Below are 23,708 nucleotides of genomic sequence, written 5' to 3'. Positions count from 1 at the left end.
AAATAATTATCAGTATCTATACATGTTTATTGTTTCCAACAACTATTTTTTACAAGAATTGTGTAAAACTAGGGTAGGAAGGTCTCAAAGGAAATGCAGAAGAATCATGAGAATAAATATTAAAAGGAGGGAGGGAGGAAAGCTAGAAAGGAAGGAGGGGTGACGAAAGGAAGGAAGGGTGAAGAAAGGAAGGAAGGAAAGCTAGAAAGGAAGGAAGAAAGAAAGAAAGAGGGAGGGAGGAAAGCTAGAAAGGAAGGAAGGATGAAAGGGAGGAAGGAAAGCTCAAAAAGAAGGAAGGGTGGAAAAAAGGAAGGAAGGAAAGCTAGAAAGGAAGGAAGGAAGAAAGAGGGAGGGAGGAAGGAAAGCTAGAAAGGAAGGATGGAAAGAAGAAAGTAAGAAACAAACAAACAGGCAAACAATTCGGAGGAAAATGGAAGTTTCAAGCATAAATTGCTCGTCACGATCATTGTTGAGAGATTATATACCAATGTGTTTGATTAGTTTTAAAATTCATTTTCTCTCCTCACCCTTCTGCTTGATTATTATTCCTTTTTTTATATTAATTATTGTGTGTGGGGATAAATGTGATCCATAAGAGAACCCCCCCCCCCTATGCAAATGGTGTGTAGCACTGGCACTTCATGCATGGGAAAAGCAACCTCTGCATGAAATCCTCCATCACGGAAGATTTGATATGAAAGACTGCCAAAGCAATTCCATTTACCTATTTATTTGTGAAGCGTTCTATTTCTCAGCCTCTTTTTTAAGACAATAGTCATCTGAAGAGCTTTTTCTACTTTGAGTGTGCATCCTTCTAGCAAAAGTAAGACCACTCCTACAATCTTGCATCCCATTTTAGTCACCACATTATACAAAAGGTGTTGAGATCGTAGAAAGAATGCAGAGAAGAGCAACTAGGATGATGAGGGGACTGGAGACTGAAACATATGATGAATGGTTGCAGGAACTGGGCATGGCTGGTCTAGGGAAGAGAAGGACCAGGGGAGACAGGAGAGCAGTCTTCCAATGTTTAAGGGGCTGCCCCAGAGAGGAGGGGGGTCAAGCTATTCTCCAAAGCACCCAAAGGCCAGACAAGGAATAACAGATGGAAACTTATCAAGGAGAGGTTCAACCTAGAAATAAGGAGAAACTTCCTGACAGCGAGAGCAATCAACCCATGGAACAGAAGTTGCCTTCGGAAGTTGTGGGAGCTTCATCACTGGAAGCTTTCAAGAAGATATTGGAAATGGTGTAGGGTTTCCTGCTTGGGCAGAGGGTTGGACTAGATGACCCACAATGTCCCTTCCAACTCGGTTCATCTGTAATATCTGTAAAAAGGCATTTCTTGGATTCACCTTTGAGCAACCCATTTGAAAGACTGGGTCCAGCCAAGCCAAGGAGCTTTCAAAAGTTGCAACGAACTTTATTTAATCCCACCCAGCTTCAGAAGACGGTGTTGTCTTTGGCAAATGGATTGGTGGTGGTAGATCTTATGTTGCTAAGAAACATTCCAATCTGTGTTGTCACACTCAATCTGCCTTAGCACCATATCAGTAATTAGTGTAATTACAGGCGGGTGCAAGGAACATAACCCCCGTAGTTATCTATTAGATACCCGAGCGTGCTTCATTTACTCATTTTCCCAGTTCCAAAAAGATTAAGCAAAATGAATTCTCCAAAACACACATCCTAATCTAGAGGCCTTATAATTCCCATTTTTCAAACATAACTACCATCTTCCATCTCTGACCCCCAATCCAGGGGCAGTCTGCTGGGGTTTGCAGGGGTTCAGGAGAACCTCTAGCTAAGATTCCACTATGTAGATTTGTTCAAGCTTATTTCTGGTGTCTCCAGAATTACATGGGGATGATTTAATTGATGTTTTTTGCAGAATGTAAAATTTAATGCCACACATACTGCATCCGTATGAAAGTGAGATTTTCCCTTTCCCCCCTCTGCTAGTCTGTGTTTTATTTACTTCTTCAACCCACCCACCCCAAAATGCACACAATGGAAATATCGTTTGAGTAAGTCTTACAGGACCTTGGACAGCTCCAAAGTTCTCATCTCGTTCCAATGTTCCTACTACTAATGATAGGAAGACTCGTTTGGAGTACTTCCACCCAATTATGGGCCTCATAGGCAAGCCAGTAGTTTACATTATTACGTAGCTAATTTCACCTTTGTGTTCTGTCCTCCTATACTACCATCCAATGGTCTTTCCAGTTGGCTAAAAGGACATTTTAAAAAATCAGCCAGGAGTCTGACCTTTCTCTCACCCACTTTCTTCCTCCTTATATTTATTTTCATATGTTTGTGAGTGTGTGGGAGAGAGGGAAAGGGAGAGAGAAAGAGAAAGAGAGAAAGGAAGGAAGGAAGAGGGAGATGGACACACAGAGAGAAATAGAAATAGAATAGAATAACAGAATTGGAAGGGACCTTGGAGGTCTTCTAGTTCAACCCCTGCTTAGGCAGGAAACTCTACACCACTTCAGACAAATGGTTATGCAACATCTTCTTAAAAACTCCCAGTGTTGGCGCATTCACAATTTCTGGAGACCAGTTGTTCCACTGACTAATTGTTCTCACTGTCAGGAAATTTCTCCTTAGTTCTAAGTTGCTTCTCTCCTTGATTAGTTTCCACCCATTGCTTCTTGTTCTACATTCAGAATAGCTTGACTCCCTCTTCTTTGAGGCAGCCCCTGAGATATTGGAAGACTGCTATCATGTCTCCCCTAATCCTTCTTTTCATCAGACTAGACATACCTAGTTCCAGCAACTGTTCTTCATATGTTTTAGCCTCCAGTCCCCTAATCCTCTTTGTTGCTCTTCTCTGCACTCTTTCCAGAGTCTCCACATCTTGTTTACATCATGGCAACCAAAACTGAATGCAAAAGAAAGAGAGTGAGAGAAAAGAAGGAAGAAGAAGAAGGAGGAAGAGAGGGGGAAAGAGAGAGAGAGAGAGAGAAAGGGAGAGAGAGAGAGGAAGAAAGAGAGAAGCTTCTTGTGCTAAGAGTAGCCAAATTGACCTTTGGATCAGCTGGTGAAAGTTAATCTAAATACTGGATTGATTGATTGATTGATTGATTTGTTTGTTTGTTTGTTTGCAGCCCAAGGCCAAGCCACAAAATTGACACTCAGCAGCACCATTAACACATACTATAAAATGAGCAATTCATTGGAAGCCCGAAATGGTTCACAGGTCGTTTCCTGCTTTGGTTAAACTATTATTTAGGAACGGCAGACAAATAGGATTTGAGCAGAAGCCCCATTTTTTTAAAAAAAGTATTGGGCTACTTTGAATAGGAGGGGAGTTTAGACCCGTCTGTGGTCAATGAGAAGTGGACCTCCGGATTTTGTTCGGTCAAAAAACATCATCACACTCCACAATGGCTAACGGGGAACAAATGTGATTAGATGTCCGCTGTCATTTCTACGATTCAAAGGCATTAAACGACATGCTGCGTTCTGCCTTGGTTTAATTTTGGCTTAGCTAGATGAGCGAAATCAAACATTGTGGTTTAATCAGCAAATACGGCTTAAGCAGCCCATCGCTTGGAGCCATGAAGTGACTCCCTCAGGTCAATCTTTCTAAGATAAAGTTGACTTGGCATTCATAGCAAGGATTGCCAGGGAATGAGAAATAATTGCGCAGGGAATACAATCCCTCTACTTTTCCCTATGTAATGTGAAAATAAAATAAACACACTTAAAGATAAATGAAAACATATTTCTTCGGCTTTTTAGGACATGGGTTTTATTTGGAGCCTTGCTTTCTTTGGCAGACTCCATCAATGTAATACTGCCTGATAACCTGATTGAAAAATTAGATCCTATTGTTTTATAAGGGGTTCCAGGCTGTCTGGGTAAATTTTTACCCCTAAAAAGCCAACGATTTCCCCCCAGGCAATTCAAACGTTTTTTATTTTGTTTTGTTTTGTTTTCAGAAAACGTCGTTGGCTACAGACTCAAGTTTGTTCTCCTCAGAATCCGGCATTCTCGTCCCTGTTTGAATTATGGGTCTGAAGAAAAATCACGGCCCTCTCCTAAACATGTCTCAGGATACACGTTATTCAGCTCTTACGATATATTCTGCAAAATTAAGATTTTAAAAGCTGACATCTTCTCAAAAGTTTCTTTCCTCTGAATTCTGGGGTCCATTTTGGTTACCTAATGAAATATTTTGGTATCTGGAGAATGGTAATGAGGGGGACAAAGGCTTCACTAATTAGTGTTGTGGCCTCCCAGTGGCCAGCAGGGCTGGCAGCAGAGTCGGAGGTCGGGGAGGACCCTGGGCCAGTCCTGGAGTCCGGGGAAGGCTCTGAGGAGGGCTCTGTGTCGGAGGCAGAGAGGGGGCCAAGGCCGTCTGGCAGTTCCCAGCTGCCTTCAGAGCTAGACAGCAGTGAGGCAGAGGAACAGCTGGAGCCTGTTCCCAGTGTGCACATGCACAGAGCTGCCAGAAGAAAAGAACAGCTAAGAAATCAAGGCAGACTTGGGAGTAAAGCCACAGTGAATGGCCCCTCACATAGGAAATAAAAGAGGAGCGAAAGGGGAGGGGGCTTTTGCAGGAAATAATTCGTTTGTTCAGTCGTTAGATTTGTTTCAGGAGTGTGGAGATCTGTCCGTGAATCCCAGAGACTCTGTGCCAAATCTTTCCTTGCACAGCCCCTCATTGGGAAAGTGTTTACATGGCAGCTTTCCAAGCTAGATAAGGTCGGTGGTCACAACTTCACTTTGGAAAGACTTTTTGCCCGGCCTTTGATCAATGTGAATGAGAGGAATTCACTTTCGTTTAATGAAAGGGGTTTTGTCAGGACCAGGAATCTGCCTCATGCTGTTTGGGGAAGCCTAGGTCAGAACAATTAGTGCTCAAAATATTCTGGAATCTACATCAAAGATGAAGTTATGTGATCTGCCTTGGCCTTCTTTCTAAGCACTTTTTTGGGAGATAGCCAATAATAATAGTAATAATAAATGCAGTTTATGTGGCCCTTTAATACACAAATGTACAATTTTAAAAAAGATGTGGAGATTCCGGAAAGAGTGCAGAGAAGAGCAACAAAGAGGATTAGGGGACTGGAGGCTATAACATATGAGGAATGGTTGCAGGAACTGGGTATGTCTAGTTTAATGAAAAGAAGGACCAGGGGAGACATGATAGCAGTCTTCCAATATCTCAGGGGTTGCCACAAAGAAGAAGGACTCAAACTATTTTCCAAAGTAACTGAGGGTAGAACAAGAAGCAATGGGTGGAAACTAATCAAGGAGAGAAGCAACCTAGAACTGAGGAGAAATTTCCTGACTGTTACAATAATTAATCAGTGGAACAACTTGCCTCCAGAAGTTGTAAATGCTCCAATATTTTTTAAAATATTCTATTCTATTCTATTCTATTCTATTCTATTCTATTCTATTCTATTCTACCCTACCCTACCCTACCCTATTCCAAATTTTTAAAAATGCAACCTTTTCTCGGAGAACTCTGAGGAAGCCTCTCCTCCCCATCCCTGCAGGACAGCCAAAAAGGTATTAGCAATGAAATGTAGGAGCTGCAGACAATGATAATTGCTGAGAGACAATCACCATTCAGAGAAAGAGCTGTTCCATGGGATGCAAAGACTCTTGCACGGTGTTCTTTCCCAGCCTATAATTCTTCATTGAGTCACTGAAGTGACTCATGGAGGATAAAACTACTTATGGCAATTAGTGACGATGGCTGCGCATTGCCTCTAAAACCAGGGTTGTGACACACCTTGCAATATTCTAGGAAACACAACAGGGAAGAGCACTGCACTCATCTCTGACGTGTGGACTTTCTACAGATAATCTATTTTAACTGTTCTGGGAAAAGAAGGCTAAACTCAGGAGGCCTCTTCTAAAGTTCTCTTCTCTCCTCTCTTCTCTCTTCTCTTCTCTCCTCTCCTATTCCATATTCTCTATTCCATTCCATTATTCTCTTCTCTTTCTTCTCTTCTTCCCTCCCCTCCCCTCCCCTCCAACCTTGGCAGAAAGCAGTCATGAAACCTTGTTCTCTTCCCTCAGACTCAACAACTTTGAGTCTCCAAGAACTTTGAGACCTAAACAAGGAGAGGCTCAAAACGATTTGACGGACAAACCCAAATCTAGACAGCCTACTAAAAAGCAGAGACATCACCTGCCAACAAAAGTGCGTATAGTCAAGGCGATGGTTTTCCCAGTTGCAATGGATGGCTGTGAAGGTTGGACCATAAGGAAGGCTGAGGGCCAAAGAATGGAGGCCTTTGAACTCTGGTGCTGGAGAAGACTCCTGCATTGAGTCCCTTGGACTGCAAGGCCATCCCACCGGTCAGTCCTAGAGGAGATCAACCCTGACTGCTCTTCAGAAGGCCAGATCCTGAAGAGGAAACTCAAATCCTTTGGCCACCTAAGGAGAAGGAAGGACTCCCTGGAGAAGAGCCTCATGCTGGGAATGATGGAGGGCAAAAGAAGAAGAAGGGGACGGCAGAGAAGGAGGTGGCTGGATGGAGTCACCGAAGCAGTCGGTGTCAGCTTCAATGGACTCCAGGGGATGGGAGAGGACAGGAAGGCCTGGAGGAATGTGGTCCATGGGGTCGTGATGGATCGGACACGGCTTCGCAACTAACAACAACAATGTTGATCTGGTTCATTCTCTCTGCCAACTGAGCAAAAAGTTAAATAAATTTCAATTTCGCAGCATTTTCAAATATTGCAGACGCTTCCATCCATCTCGAAGAGGGAGAACATAAATTGATGTGCCATCTTCCCAATCAGATAAACCATCTCCATCTACATTCATTTAGAACCACCTTAGTTCCAGGGAAAGAAGTGAGTCTCTTCTTTGTGCTGGTGGGTTTGTTTGTTTTTTGGGCAAACAAAATAAAAGGTTGACCTTTGGCACCAGGAGATCATTTTCTCCCCCCCTTTTAATCGATCCGCTATCAGGAATGGATTGCCTTGTGTCTGTCACTTGAGCATTTATTTGACAGAGAGCGCTACTATTGAGACCACAAGTCTCCACTTCAAGCCATTTAACTTGACAGCTCCACAATAGTCACTTTCCAGCCACAGAAAAATGGTGATTTAGTAGTGATGGGAATGTAATAGAATCGCCCGACCTGTCACTCAGCTTCCCATAAGTTCTCTTGGCAGGAAGTTCCTCCACAAAGCACCAGAGATTAAATGAGATACGAACGTAAGAGAATCGGAGCATCAGAAGTCAACCCAAATCTCTCAATAAGAGATAGCTGATTTAAAGCAAAATTTAAAAATGGGAATACAACTAACCTGACTATGGGGGATTTTGTGATGGTTGTATGTTTGAGTCACTTTTTTCCAAGGCCATTGTAACTTCTAACTAAATACATGGCTGTACGTTGAGTTGTGCATATAGTTCATTAATGACTGTTCAAAGTTACAACAGCCCTGAAAAAAGTGACTTATGGCCATTTTTCACACTTACGACCATTGCAGCAACCCTGTGGTCATGTGATCAAATGCAGATCCTTGGCAACTGACTCATATTTATGACAGTTGCAGTGTCCTGAAGGTCATGTGATCTTCTTTTGTGACCGCCGAGCAAGCGAAGGCAATGGGGAAAGCCAAATTCACTTAATAACCGTGTTCCTCACTTAACAATTGTGATGATTCACAATTCACAAATGGGGTAATGTCTCACTTAGCAACATACATTTTGGGCTCAATTGAGGCCGTAATTCGAGCTGTTTTGACAATGAGGACTAGATCCTCTAGATTTCTCTCCTGGTCGGATTTCCCCAAACCTCCTTCTCTTTCCCCTTAGCTGGTTTTATTTTAGAAATTGTAGTATTTCATGAAAAGCTTATGTATTGTTTTGGGAAGAGGAGGTGAGCTTCTAATCTCGCCGCAGCTAACACAAAGCTTTATTTGATTTATTCAGCAATCTTTATAAATCTGTTTTTATGTTTTATTTGATTCCAGCCATTAGCCTATGCGAGGAAGTAATGCTAAAATATACATCATATCAGCATACCACATTAATCTACATAAATCTAACCTGCTCAGAGGCTGTTTCAGGTTAACCGCAGCCCAGAAAAAAGAGAGAGAGAGAGAGAAACAGAGAGAGAGAGAGAGAGAGAGAGAGAGAGAGAGAGAGAGAGAGAGAGAGAGAGAGTAAGAGAGTAAGAGACACACACAAAGAGACACACACACAGAGACAGGGAGACACACACACATACACACACACAGAGAAAGAGAGACAGAGGGAGATAAAGAAAGAGACACAGAGACAGAGAGAGACACAGAGAGAGAGACACACACAGAGAGAGAAAGAGACAGAGAGAGAAACAGAAAGAGAGAGAAAGAGAGAGACACAGAGAGAGAGACAGAGACAGAGAGAGAGAAAAAGAAAGAGAGACACACAGAGAGAAAGAAAGAAAGAGACAGACAGAGAGAGAGACACACACATAGAGAGAGAGAGATGGAGAGAGAAAGAGAGAGAGAGAAAGAAAGAGACAGACAGACACACACACACATAGAGAGATGAAGAGAGAAAGAGAGAGAGAGAGAAAGAGACAGAGAGAGAGAAAGAGAGAGAGAGATGGAGAGATTACAGCAATTTTGCTCATGTGTTTCTAGAAAAGTCCCTTTCCCCCCTCCTGAGTCCCTGGCAGGCATACAAATGTTCTCAGCTTAAAAAAATGTTATGTTTAAATTAACTGCATCATCATTAACATGGTTTTATGTTTTCAATTCCAGAACGAGAAATTGCATCTTACGCCAAATATTTCCTCTGCTATGATTGATTTCAAGTTGGGGAATTGGAACGGGAATTCCTTTGGCAGTGAGGGTACGGTGCAGAACTGGCTTCCTGGCAAATGTTGCAGTCCCTTGAAACAGCAACACAACCGAAGTAATATGGAAATTTAATTTTGTCTCCAAGGCGCTGAAGGAGGCTGGCTATCAATTCTGAAATACTGTTTTTAACCTAAATTTATTTTCTTTTTCTTCTTCTAATCTGTAAGGAAAGTGGTGCCGGAAACTTCATTTAGAGTCTGTAACTGGGTTTCTAGAAGTGGGAGGAAGGGTGAAATTCCTTCCTTCCTTCCTTCCTTCCTTCCTTCCTTCCTTCCTTCCTTCCTTCCTTCCTTCCTTCCTTCCTTCCTTCCCTCCCTCCCTCCTCATTCTACTTCTTTCTCTCCTCTCCTTTTCTGTCTCTCTTCTCACACTCCTTCCTTCCTTCCCTTTCTTCCCTCCCCTTTCGCCTTTCTTTTCTACTCTCCCTTTCTGTGTGTCTCTCTTCTCTCTCTCCTTCCTTTCTTCCTTCCTTCCCTCCCTCCCTCCCTTTCTCCTTTCCTCTCTGTTCTCCCTTTCTGTCTCTCTTCTCACTCTCCTTCCTTCCTTCCCTCCCTCCATTTCTCCTTTCTTCTCTGCTCTCCCTTTCTGTCTGTCTCTCTTCTCACTCTCCTTCCTTCCTTCCTTCCTTCCTTCCTTCCTTCCTTCCTTCCTTCCTTCCTTCCTTCCCTCCTTCCACCATAAAAAAGAGGTAATTAATGGTCTTCACTGAAGACATCTAACTTTCAACTTCTGTCCACACAGACGTATGACTGTAATGACTCTAAAATTATGGTCCTGGTTACCCACGTAACCAGAAGGTGAAATGTCCCATCGTTAAGTGAGGACTATCCAGAGGCTGAAAAATTGCTGAGGCTGTTTGATGGCGCAAACTACTACATTTCAACCAAGCAAAGCATTGAGTTTGCCACTTGGTGGCACATTGTGGATCAGAAGATAACGATTTGGGCTGGAGAAGTTCCTAATAAAATCTGGAATGTTTCCCTATCCAGGTGTGTCTTCAATTTACTTCTGATCCAAAGAATTTGGGGGATTAGTTGGAACCATTCATGGAGCAATGCGATGGCCTAGAGGTGGAGCTCTCGCCTCACAATCAGGAGGCTGTGATTTCAATCCTAGGTAGAGGCAGATATTTGTCTCTCTGGGCACACTGAGAATATATTATCTGCTAAACAAAAACTCCGCATTGGTGACAGGGATGGCATCCGGCCAGTAAACAGTCAGCTCCATTCAGTTGCCCAGACACCACCCCACAGGGGATTATGGGTTGTTAAACAATGATGATGATTCATGATGAGGGGCGGTCCAGAAGAAGGGACAATGCTGTTGTGTAAGCAGGTTAAACAATCGACTGCTCTTATTTGCACTTTTAAAAAAAATGGGTGGTGTTTTGATCCTTTCCTTTGGGGGAAAAATAGGCAGAAACTTTCAGCCCACCAATCTCTCCTTTGAACAAATCCAGAGAGTGAGGGTAGAGAATTATTGATCTAGTCGATCCTAATAGCTCTTCAAGCTGTTCCCATCCATCATTTGAATGCATATTCAATGAGCTTTAATCGGCAAATTTGTCACATTTGGAAACCATTATGCTGTAACGGATTTATCGTGTTTGTTTAGTGGTTTTTTAAATATGATGCATAGACTCTCGCCTTGCTGGCTGCATGTTCAGTCATTTGAATGGAGGCTCAAATTGGAGCATAAGGCAAAATTACGGCGGGTCTGTAAACAACGAGGTCTCTGGTGCGTTCCCACTGTTGTTTTCCAAACAAGCAAGAACACCATTCTAGAGAGAGGCAACGGCTGTACAAATAATTACAACGTGGCGATTGAATCTAATGTATATGAACTGGCTTAAATGTAGATTCCCCAAACTAGAAAACTGGTAAACTGGATTGAGACACAAGCCAAACGTTTATGATATTTCAAGAATGTTATGCTGGCATGGAGATTATCGTGTATGTGTATTAGAGGGAGGGAGGGAGGGAGGGAGGGAGAGTGGGAGAGAAGGAGAGAGAAGAAGACATCAATTTCACCACGAAGGAGAGAGAGAGGGAGGGGGAGAAGGAGAGAGAAGAAGATATCAATTTCACCCATTCAATTGTGTAGGAAATCTCTTGAACTCATCACTTTGCTGATGCCAGTTGGTCTCAAAGGATATTTGTACTATTGGGCAGTCCACCAATGAATGTCCTAGGGAGGTTGAACTCAGAAAACAACTGGAGAGACAGACGGACGGACATAAGAGATCTAGTGTTGACTGTCATCTTGGCTCTAATGGTTGGCAATGTCCCTAACATTCCAGATGAGGACCTCTCCCAATGTTTCTTGAAGACTGATCATCTTAAAGTTCTACAATTACTTCCAACTCTTCATGATCTGATGAACATCATTTGGCCTGTACTAATTCAGGGGTGACTAAGCTTGACAACTTTAAGACTTCTGCACATCAACTCCCAGAATTCCTTAACTAGACATTGAGGAATTCTGGGAGTTGAAGTCCACAAGTCTCAAAGTTGCCAAGGTTGGACTCTCCTGATCTAATAGCTTCGTTGTGTTTTTATAAGCTCATAGTTAATCAAGGAAAGCATTTTCCCATCTTCTCTTCTCTCAGTCTCATTTTGAATTATCTTTGTTTTGTTTTTTCAAGGATCAGCATCTTCTCACTTTTGCATTATGGATCCAGAATATTTATTTTGAGCTTCATTATGATCACTTCCAGGCTGCCTGGTTTTATTTCCCGAGTCTAAATGGTTTCTTTTCTGTCTTGGCAGGCCAAGATATTTGCAACCATTTTCTCAAGCCCCACTGTTCACAGGCATTGATTTTTCTTCAGGTTTTCTGATGGTTCAGCTTTCAGAGTGGAAGTGAAGATACGGAGTATTAAATCGTAGGCTTTCTCTCTGTTGAGCAAACAGTCAGCTATTGAAAGAGAATGCCTAGTTCATAAAACACTTAGGGATGGTTGTCAACAACGATCTTCAACAGTGGAATCATGTACTACAACTTAGCATTTTCAGGCAAACAATTAGGAGTGGGACACCCAACAGTCTATTGAATGCTTTCAGGGTCTCTTCTGACCGTGCGCCCCAATCAGAGCAAAGTGATGGGATTAAACACCATTTCTATTTATCCACACAGCTCACAAAATAGAAGACCATCAGACGGCCGGAATTAAAACAGCGGCGTTCATGTTAACCGATGGTGGCCACCATACTTTTATTTGGTAAGTTCCATACAAGACTTAGGGACACAATGGCTCAGTGGCTAAGATGCCGAGCTTGTCGATCAGAAAGGTCGACAGTTTGGCTGTTTGAATCCCTAGCGCCACGTAACTGAGTGAGCTCCCGTTACTTGTCCCAGCTTCTGCCAACCTAGCAGTTCAAAAACATGGAAAAAAGTGCAAGTAGAAAAATAGGAACCACCTTTGGTGGGAAGGGAACAGTGTTCCATGCACCTTCGGTGTTGAGTCATGCCGGCCACATGACCACGGAGACGTCTTCGGATAGCGCTGGCTCTTCAGCTTTGAAATGAAGATGAGCACCGCCCCTTAGAGTCGGGAATGACTAGTGCATACATGGGCGAGGGGAACCTTTACCTTTACCTTTATACAAGACTTGGTTGACAAAATCAGAAATGAGGAGGTGATGGGAAGTTCCTTGGGAAAGCCAAGGGAAATCATCAAAACCATTAAGAAGTGAAAGAATATTTCGGACCTGTGATGCGACACCTGGAAAAATCCGGCATCCTTCACTTAATCCTCCAGGGAAAGATTGAAGGCAAACAAGGTCCAGGCAGAAAAAGAACATCGTGACTTCAAAATCTAAGGGACCGGTTTGGACAACAACCGGACCGGATGACCGGACTGGATGATCAACAACCCATCCGTCCCTCCCATCGACTGGATGACAAAACAAAATCCATCGGTCCATCCCATCTATTTCTATGAATGTGGCCTCGTTGATTAATTAGCTGAGACCAAGAACCAACCTTCATGCCTTGAGACAACACAGACTTTCTAGAGAAGTTGCAACCCAAAAAAGCAGACATAGCTCAGAATCTTCTACGGCACAATAGTTATGGTGGGTGGTGAATTTCTTCATGAAATGCCACCAAAGATGAGCATTCTCACAAAAGCAAACAGTTTGAAAACACAGAACTCCTTTAAGTTCTGCTGGGCTCTTAACTCGAGCGCTAACTTGAGTTTTAGGAATCACACCGGTGTAGTTTCCCTTCCATATGTGCCTTTCATGCACACTCTACAATGTGTTTACAAAGTCATGGTTCCAGCTCTATGCTTATACAGATTGACAAACAGCGTATGTGTTTGTCTTTGGGGACCATTTCTTCATTTTTATTTTTGTTTCTCTTAAAGACCAATTGAAAGATTATTTAGCTCAGTTCTTGGCCTGGAACTCACTCATCGGCATTCACTTTTCCGATCTGAAGGCTGCAATTATGAGATGAGAGACTAGAATGGTGACATTCAAAGTGAAGTATTTCTGTTTCTTTCTAAAAGCATCAAATGCCTCGTTGGATGCCTGGAACGGCCTAGAGATGAACAATTATGAAAGGAATTGGCTTGAGTCCATTATCTGGAAAGACTCTTTATACATCTAAATGAGGATATCACCAACAGGTTGAACTCAACTCTGGATGATTTCATAGCCCCATCCACACAGTAGGGAAGTAGATTATTTTGGCCCTTCTTAGCTTCTGAGTCCAATAAAGATCAATCTATTGAGCAATCTGCAAAGACAACCTTAGCTGTCAACTTAAAATCTGCCCCCTTTGAGAATTACTTACTTTTAGAGTAGTGTCATTCTTGGTCATCTTCCAGATTCCCTCTGTCTCTTTAAATCAGCCAGACAGATCCTCCTCCTCCAGCTGATGACATCATAATAATGTCAACAGTTGGCAAACTACAGAAGACTGTCTCTTTTCAGACAGTTATGGTCTGTCTTCCCAGAATATGGAGCTCATTTGGCTATTCCACTCCTCAAAACATGGGGACCAAACGGTAAGTACCACACAATGCAAATGAAATCTGTAGAGATGTCCATGGTTTGCCATTAAAAGCTGGTTTAAAAAAACAATGCAAAGAACGTTTTCCCTTTGAAGACGGCTCAAGCAGTACCAAAATTGCACAATTTCCCTGAAATCTTCTATCTTGAAAGAATACATCTAAAGCAAATTTGTTCCCAAATTTGTTTGGAGAATTTGTCTCTGAATTTGTTAATCAAATGGAAACTGACCTACAACCCTAACCTATGACAGGAGAGGTGAAAATTGATTTTTCAGAATTGAATTGAATTGAAATTTAATTTGTTAGCCGCACCCTCTCCAAACGGACTCGGGGAGTTCTTGGATCCTACTCTGAGATGTTAGAACTGAAGCTAGAACCTCTGCACACAACGTAAGTGTACTTTTACGCTTCTGCGGTGAGCCATTAACAAGGTCTCTGTGCGTAGAATCTAGATCCCAATGGTTGCCTCCTTCCAGTTGTGGCATTCTGGGTATTCTGTAACCTACCTGTGGAAGCTCACTTAAAATCCTAATGAGACTGAGATCTCTCCTGATGCAATTCCCTAGGATGGGACCCCATACCAAACTTTCTTTCAATGTTAACATTAAAATTCCAATTTAATATTGGACCATGAAACTTGTGAGACAAATATATCTTATGGGACACTGATCTTTCCCCAATTGTCCTCTCCAATGGGTTCTATCCTGTTTTTTCCTCAAATCTTTGAATTACTGAAGAATGGCCTGATCATGTGAAGACTTGATATTGAGATTTTGAGTCATACATCAGAACTGCATCCAATTTTGGTCACCACACTAGAAAAAGATGTTGAGACTCTAGAAAAAGTGCAGGGAAGAGCAACCAGGATGATGAGGGGACTGGAGACTAAAACATACAATGAATGGTTGTAGGAACTGGGCACGGCTAGTCTGGGGAAGAGAAGGACCAGGGGAGACAGGATAGCAGTCTTCCAATATTTGAGGGGTTGCCACAGAGAGGAGGGAGTCAAGCTATTTTCTAAAGCACCTGAAGGCCAGGCAAGGAATAATGGATAGAAACTGACCAAGGAGAGATTCAACCTAGAAACAAGGAGGAACTTTCTGAAAGTCGGAACAATAAACCAATGGAACAGAAGTTGCCTTTGGAAGTTGTGGGAGCCTCATTGCTTAAGGTGTTCAAGAAGAGACTCTACTACCATTTGTTAGGGCATAAGAGTTCCTGTCTGAGCAGGGGATTGGACTAGATGACCTACAAAGTCCCTTCCAACTCTGTTAATCTGTTACTAATTGAACAACTAAAGGCCTCAGATGCATTGAACCACATTTGGTGCACGTGAAATCCAATCACATTTAGGTCTGGCCTTCATCGTGTTTGGATTTGGAAGGCAACCCCCTCCACACACTTCAGGGACAAAGGATGCTCCTTCCAAGGATGTCAACCTGCATGATGTAATGCAGCCACACTTTCAATAAACGTTAACTCTCGATCCATGTTCCGTGGTTCAGCTTTGTTGCTTTCACCTCACCGAGTCTCTCTCTTTTTTTTAATCCCTTAAAATTGAGCTGGGGCTGATTTGAATTTCATGCTACAGAACTCTTTCTTTCTGTTTTGAACCACAGCCGTTTTCACTTAAAAACGAACCTAACCAAGATATAATCTTCTTCTGTTTTTTCCTTTCTTCTTCCTTTTCCTTTTCCCTCTTTTTTTCTTTTCAGAGTAACAGAGGAAAGCAGATTATTTCAATTAAGAATCTGCCTGTGACAATTGTAAGCGATGTTTCTTCAAGAGTTCGGATCTGTAATTGTAGTTTTATATTTCTTTCCACAGCGGTGTCAGAATTTCATTTTCAAGGCATTTTTGCTGAGGTAGCTTTTTAGCATTTTGAGCTTAGTATTAAAAACCAAGATAATAAGGAGCATCCGCTCCTCTTTAATATTGGAACAAAGACCCCTCTAGACACAATTAAGATATCCTGAACATTAAAAGAACTGATCAAAAATTCCAAAGATTCTCCAATATTTGATTTGGATAGACCAAGCATGGGTATATATTTTTGATGGGAGGGAGGGGGGGAAGGCCACAGGTTAACGTGAGTGTGATTTAATCATGCAAAGTGTGGTTAGATATGAAAGAAAGTGAAGCCGTGCATTATTTTTTCTCTCTAGCAAACTTTTTCCCTCCTCCTTTTTCTCTTCCACATCTTGTCCAGGAAGTAAGTTTGAAATTGGATTAATGGGAAGGACTTGATCAAAGTTTATATCAACTACGATTGTGCAATGCTTCAGATTCAAATGCTAAAAGACTTGGATCACATGTGGAGCATACTTTTAACAACTTCTCAAATCAAATACATGTTTTCCTTGGATTGTCTCACCATTAGGAAAAGCAGGGACTTAACTTTGGGAAAAGATCACCTAACATTTCACATCCCATAGTACAGTGCCTGGGAATTCATAGAGATTGAAGTGCAAAACATTCATAATTTTCCTGTTGGCCATCTTGACTAATTCTCCAGCCAGGTGGCCTTCAAATACCTCAATTCCTTTTAGTATTTAGCCATGTGCTCACTTGGGAAATTCTGTCACCCCTTCCAGGTAAATGTTCCGGCCCGCCGGTGGCCAGCAGAGCTGGCAGCAGAGTTGGACAGTGAGGAGGTTGGTGGGGGAACATGGGCCAGTCCTGGGGGCTGAGGAAAGCTCAGATGGGGGCTCTGCATCGGAGGCAGAGAAGGAGCTAGGCAGCAGTGAGGCAGAGGAACAGCTGGAGCCTGTTCCCAGTGGGCGCATGCGCAGAGCTGCCAGAAGACAAGAACTAAGAAAGCAGGGTCAACTTGGGAGTAAAGCCACAGGTGGACAGTGAATGGTCCCTCCCATAGGAAACAAAAGAGGAGCAAAGGCGGAGGGGGCTTTTGCAGGAAACAATTTGTTCCTTTGGTCATTTCAAGAGTGGAAAGTTCTGTTTGTGACTATAAGAGACTGTGCCAAGTTTTGCCTTGCCCTGCATTTGGAAACTAGTTATTTCACAGCTCTCCAAACGAGATAAGGTTCGTGTTGATAAACATTCCTCTGAACGACTGTTTGCCAAGACTTGCTGACTGTGAATGAAAGGAATTCACAGTCGTGCAAATAAAAGGGGTTTTAGACTCTGCTTCTTGCTTTTTAAGGAAACCTGGGTCAGAACAGTAAACCAGACAGGAACCATGACTAGATGGGCTGATTTTACTTGATTGTTAAGCTACATGAACAGAATTTTGCAGGTCTAAAAATACAGTTCATCTGCCATCACGTTTAACAGCCGATACGTAAGGCCAGGGTCTTCTTAATTTTCTTTTTGTGCCTGTTAAGTATTTTTGGGCTCCTTCCAGCTTTATCCGATTATTCCCAAGGCAGTATCACTTCCCCTGATCCTTCAAGGGGATTCCCACAAAAAATATATATCTTCAAATCGGGAGCCTCTTGATCTGCTAATGGTATGAATTGTTTTGGGGGTGATATATCATAAACTTGGGACTCTAAATGTGTCCTCTCAGCTGGGTCTCTTTTTCTCGCCCCATTTAACACACTCAGACCAGAGATATAAATTATTCAGGACTTGATTGTTAACATATAACTGAATTAACCCCCCCACCCCCCACCCCCCGTCACAGAATCTTTTAAAGTAATTTATAAACATCTTGAGAGCGGGCCATTTATTAGGTGAGGCTAACAAATATTTTATTTTGATGGGAAAGTTTAAAAGCAAGCAAGCCACTAAATAATGGAAACAAATTAAGAGGCTCATTTGGAAATTAGTTTGAGGAATGGCTTCATCTGCCCAGGCCCACCGATCTTAATTATTTGTCTTCAATAAATATTGCCTAAGCTGCTTATTAATATTATACTTGCATTGGTGAACTTATTCTGGGCAATGGGTGTATATTTATGACGTGGAAACATATCTTTCTGAATCTCTCCATCTCTGAAGGGACAACCTCTGGAGATTCGTAGCTACTGTCCTCGGCAGCCAGTTTAACAGATATAACTGAATAACAGTTGGAAGGGACCTTGGAGGCCTTCTAGTCCAACCCCCTGCTCAGATAGGAAACCTTATACCCGTGATGGCGAACCTATGGCATGTGTGCCTCAGGTAGCACATGGAGCCATTTCTAAGGGCACGTGAGGCGTTGCCCTGTCAGCTCCAGTGCGCATGCCCACACTGGCCAACGGATTTTCAGCCTTGATTTTCGGCCGTTTTTCATCTAAAAACCACCCTTTGGGGAGAAAAACCACCCAACTCACAAACTGAAAGTTTGGACTTCCGGTTTGCACATTTGGCTGTTTTTCCCCTTCCGGAGGCTGTTTTTTTTTTGCCTTCCCCAGGCTCCTAGAAAGCCTCTGGAGCCTGGGGAGGATGGAAAACAGACCCACTGGGCCCTCCGTAAGTTAGAAAATGGGCCTTTTCTGGCCTCTGGGGGGCATTTTGGCCCTCCCAAGCTCCAAGAAAGCCCTGTGCGCATGTGCGGGGCAGCGGTGTGTGTGTGTGTCATGCACGCATGCGCAGGAGGCATGGCGTGGAGGGGGCATTAAATTATGGGGTGGGCACACGAGTGGTCACAATGGCACACACGCACGTGCTATTGGCACCCGAGGCGAAAAAGGTTTGCCATCACTGGAAGGGACCTTGGAGGTCTTCTAGTCCAACCCCCTGCTCAGACAGGAAACCCTATGCCATTTCAAATAAATGATTGCCCAATCTCTTCTGAACAACCTCCGGTGATGAGTATCCACCACTTCTGAAGCCAATTTGTTCCCCTGATTGATTGTTCCGTCAGGAAATGTCTTCTTAGGTTGGTTCTCTCCTTGATTTCCCTGTGAGGGCATCGTCTTTCCTCACGAGAACCCAACACATCTAGATACCAAATCTGTGGGGATTTCTGTAAAACATCTGGTCCGATAGGCCGGCCTTGAGAATAAATTTCAAGAAAAACAGAAGTACATGGGAACAGTCCTTCTTCTTCAGGCCTGGTTTCATATTTCCACATATTTTTTTTCAGCTAAAAAACCCAATCAAATAAATCACCCCATGAAGAGCAGGTTCTTACAGCCGCTGGGCCCTTTGGAAGGTGTCTCCCTTTACATAGTGGCAAATTCTCTTGTTAGCTTGGAAGACGAGAGGTAGCCTATGAACAGCTTCCAACGGCAGCGTACAGATCGTAATGCCAGGAGACTCCGCCGTGTCTCGTCTCTCATAAAGCCGCTTTAATAACCATAATACATCTCTAATAAAAAACGGAGGGAGAAATTTTGTATTCCTTTGGTTATTTCCGGTGACAAACAGCACGGAGGCGAGTAAGAAGAAAAAGTTTGATGCTCAGAGGCTTAAAAGGGAATTCAAATGCCACTCCTGGCTAAATTTGCCACATTTAATGTTCCTTGTTAACTTCCAGGGAACAGGGCTACATTTTGCTTTGAATGTTCTGAATGGCGTTATTGATTGTTGTCACGTTATCTGATATGAAAAGTGCAGCGTGAAAACCCTTCTGATGCCTCCTGGTGGCGTTTCACAAGGAGATCCTGTCAAAGCATTTGAAAGAATGAATTACCTTTAAATCGACTCATAAAGGCATTGCCAATTTTTATTCAATAGAGCATAATAGCAGAGTTGGAAGGGACCTTGGAGGTCTTCTAGTCCAACCCCCAGCCTAGGCAGGAAGCCCTACACCACTTCAGGCAAATGGTTGTCCAACATCTTCTTTAAAAGTCCAGTGTTTGGAGCATTCACAACTTCTGGAGGCAACGTTGTTCCACTGATTAATTGTGCCAACTGTCAGTAATTTTCTCCTTAGTTCTAAGTTGCTTCTCTCCTTGATCAGCGACCATCCATTGTTTCTTGTCCTGCCCTTCGGGTGCTTTGGAGAATAGCTTGACTACAGGGGTGGGTTGCTACTGGCATTACTGCCGGTTTGGTGCATTAACATTTTTGTGCGCCTCCTTTTCCTTCTCCTTCTGATCTTTCTCCTTCTTCTCCTTCTCTATCTCCATCATCTCTGTCTGCTCCGTCTCCTCCTCCTCCTCTTCTTCTTCCTCCTCTGAATTTTCTAAGAAGGAGGAATGGAGGATGACTAGCAAATAAATGGGGTTTTATGAGTACAGCACTGAGCAGTAACTTTCCATCACATCATCTAGATGTTAGGCAGCTGTGTAGGCCGGCCACATCCATCAAAGTCACATCAACACGGCTCCCAATAAGCCAGGCAGCTGAACTGAACAAGGCATGGTTTCCAAACTCAATGCATTCAGTCCTCAGTAGAGATTTTGCTGAAACTGCCTGAACAATTCAGCACCAGAATAAGGAGAAATCAAGACATGAACTTCCGTTGGACGCTGAAAATAAGAACCAGTCTATATTTTGGGTTTGGCTACCTAAATCTTGTGCTACGTGTTAAGATTATATTCTGACTTAGATTGGCGGGTGGATGTGGGTTTTCATTGGATGCCCACTGCTGTGAAATTTACTACCTGGAGGCACCAAGGTGCCAAGCCCATTAAATAAAGTAACTATCCATAACTCTCTGCGAGGCAACGCCGTGTGTTTCTTTGTGACAAGGCATCACGGTTCAACAAGGAAACTCAAAAAGACACCTTGAATCCCCGACCAACCTCCTCTTCAAGCTTGTTATCCTTCCCCCCTGCAAATCAGTATTCTTTTTGTAAAACATGGCAAAGTAGAAATGACAGGGAGTGCTTCCCTTCCTTCTTGTTGACTGCTCGTCTGCCTATCAAAAAACATTAACGCACATGGATGGAGTCTGTCTGCTCAAGCCCACCATCCCAGAACATCCCATCGCCAGAAGCAAAAGATGATTGACATTCTAAGTCTATGCTTCGGGTTCCCTAGACATGATGGGGAATTCTCCAATACAAAGTAGTTTAAGTCAGGTAACAACGAGAAGGAAGGAATCAGACTTCTGCCCCAGGCAGACCCGGTAGGCCGAAATCGGAGAAAAATAATAATAATACAAAAAATCTGTAGCTTCAGAAATTGTGAAGAGAGGAAATCACAGTCCTGTCACAGGAGTCATAAACTGCGGCAAGATTCTGTCGTTCTTTCACCAAACACCTGAATCTTTTTGGTCCAGGATTGTCCTGTCACCCATCGGCGGTGCTATCTAGAAGGACTTTTGTGCCACGACGGGTGGGCTTCAAAAATTTCAGCAACCAGTTCTCTGTGCAGGTTGCTCAGTGGGCGTGGCCTAATCGGTCTCCTGCATCATGCTGGGGGTGGGGTGGGTTTTCCCAGGCTCCGGAGTCTTTCCTCGAGCCTCTGGGAGGGCAAAAACTTCCTCCCCCGGCTCTGGGGGCCAGTTTCTCGCCTTCCAGAACTTCCAGGCAGCCCGTTTCCCCCCTCCCTGAGCGTCTGCATGGGCCCTGCATTTACCTCGCATCCAAAAGAGGCCGCGTGGAGATTCCTGGGTTGGAGGGGCCAGCCAGGGGTGGTATTTGGAGGTTCTAAGAACCGGCCATAACGTTAGCTATGGGTTCTCCTGAACCCAGGCAAATCCATAGTAGCCCACCCCTGCGGCGACTCATATCAAACTATTCAGGGCCAACAGGTCAGCCTCCAAGCCATAAACAACTTCTTTTTCCTAGCAAGATTCAGTCTAACCAACCAAACCAACTGCTTTAAACTTGTTTGTAAAAAATAATGAGGGTTTTTTTTTTTGGGGGGGGGGTAACAGAGTGGTTAAAAATATGGAATCTTATCTGATACAGTTGTTTTCGGCTACTAACTTTCATAGTTTTACTTCCAACTTCACTTCTGTAGACCTCATCCCATATTTAAGTCCTACTGATGGTGGCGGGGCTGGTAAGTACACTAATGTGCCTGCCATCCCCATCACATTTTTAGGTTTATTTCCTTTTCTTCATTCTAATTTGTAATTTTTGTTTGATAAATAGATAAATAAAAGTTTTAAAAATTAGTCCCTCCCTTCCCTTTTTTAATGTTCTCATGTCTTCTGGAATTATGACCAGCTTTCAGCCAGTTGACTGTATATCAGGCATTAATACAATAGAGGGAGTCCAGAGGTATTTCACGAGAAGAGTCCTCCACTCCTCTGCTCACAACAGGATCCCTTACGACACCAGAAATTTTGGCCTTGGACAACCTGGAACTGTGCCGCCTGCGATCTGACCTAAGCGTAGTACACAAAATTGTCTGCTACAACGTCCTACCTGTCAACAACTACTTCAGCTTCAACCACAATAATACACAAGCACACAATAGATACAAACTGAAGGTAAACCGCTGCAAACTCGATTGCAGGAATTACAACTTCAGCAACCGAGGGGCCAACGCCTGGAATGCTCTACCTGACTCCGTTGTTGCATCCTCAAAGCCCCACAGCTTCCAGCTTAAACTGTCCACCGTGGACCCCACCCCATTCCTAAGAGGTCCGTAAAGGGAGCCTGCATAAGCACAGCAGCCGGCCTTCCGCCCCTGTCCTACAGTCCCCGTTTATTTGTACCCATTTCCTTTGTTCATGTTTATGTTCATACTTATGCATGTTATCTTGTACATGTTTGACAAATTAACTAACTAATTAACTAACTCCTATTTTCCCTACCACAGCAACTCTGTGAGATAATTACACAATTATTGACTTCCCACTTAGCCACAAAAGACCCAATAGGTATGCCATCTTAAGAGGTCACCTCTACGTTCGCATGATATCCTTAACCTGGTTATTGAATTAGCTCTCTTTCTCAGTTTACACAACACATCCAGTTATAAACAAATCAAATAGGCTAAATTTGTCCAATATACTAAACCACCACAAAAACTGATCGAGGTTAATATTAACCAGGTTTCATGAGAAGGTGGTTATTTAAGTCTTTTACCTGAAATGGATACATCAGTGCATGCGAAACAAAGTCAGCCAGGAACTTATATAGCTTAACGTGGATCTGAATGCAGATTCCCCTGGTCTTAAACCAGATCAAACAATGGTAGAGACACATCAATTTCATCCTTAAAATGTATCAAGCTGTAACTAAAGAGGAAATACTTACGATTTCTGTGGCACAGATTTGGTTGCAACTTTATTGGTAGGCTCATTCCATTCTGAAAATAAATGAAATAAAGTCACATTTATTGCCTTAAGTTTTGCAGCAACGACATATCACCCCACAATCTCTCTCAAACCAAGCCCTAATGTGACAAAGCATCACAGGTAATCCTTGAATATGGCCACAATCGATCCAAAGTTTATAGTGCTAAATGAAACGACTGTTCAGTGATTTTTTGCTCCATTTTACAATCTTTCCTACTACTGTTCTTAAGTGAATCACTGCGGGTCTCAAGTGAGAAACACAGTTGTAGAGTGAATTTGGCTTCCCCATTGACTTTGCTTGTCAGAAGGTTGCAAAAGTGGATCTTTTGATCCTTGCAATCCTTGTAAATGTGACCCGGTTGCCAAACACCTGAATTTTTATCATGCAACCATGGGGATAAGTGTGGAAAACAGTCATAAATCTTTTTTTTCAGTGCAGTTGTAACTTTGAATGGTTACTAAAGGAATGGTTAAAAGTAGAGCCCTGTTGTGGCCCACCAGTGGCCAGAGGAGTTGGCAGCAGATTCGGACAGTGAGAAGGCTGTGGAGGAACCTGGGCCAGTCTGGGGAAGGCTCCGAGGAGGGCTCTGTGTCGGAGGCAGAGAGGGGGCCAAAGCCATATGCCAGTTATCAGCTGCCTTCAGAGTCAGACATCAATGAGGCAGAGGAACAGCTGGAGCTTGTTCCCAGTGTGTGCATGCGCAGAGTTGCCAGGAGAAGGGAAGAGCTAAAGAACAGGGGTCGATTTGGGAGTAAAGCCACAGG

The 23,708-nt window shown here is 43.1% G+C and overlaps 1 protein-coding gene across 3 annotated transcripts in view; it reads right to left on the bottom strand.

Moving 5' to 3' along the window:
• The window catches only part of AFF2 (ALF transcription elongation factor 2), a 227,868-nt gene that overhangs the window by 61,238 nt on the left and 142,922 nt on the right, over nucleotides 1–23,708 (bottom strand). For all 3 annotated transcript variants that reach the window (XM_081963758.1, XM_081963759.1, XM_081963760.1), the window contains exon 7: nucleotides 22,903–22,954. In XM_081963758.1, the coding sequence (XP_081819884.1) occupies nucleotides 22,903–22,954 (52 nt within the window). The remainder of the gene's footprint in view (nucleotides 1–22,902; nucleotides 22,955–23,708) is intronic.

This window comes from Natrix helvetica, assembly GCF_964273705.1.
Source record: "Natrix helvetica genome assembly, chromosome: 11".
Classification (NCBI taxonomy): Eukaryota; Metazoa; Chordata; class Lepidosauria; order Squamata; family Natricidae; genus Natrix; species Natrix helvetica.
The sequence above is the reverse complement of the archived record's forward strand: the minus strand, read 5'-3'. Positions and strand labels throughout refer to the sequence as shown.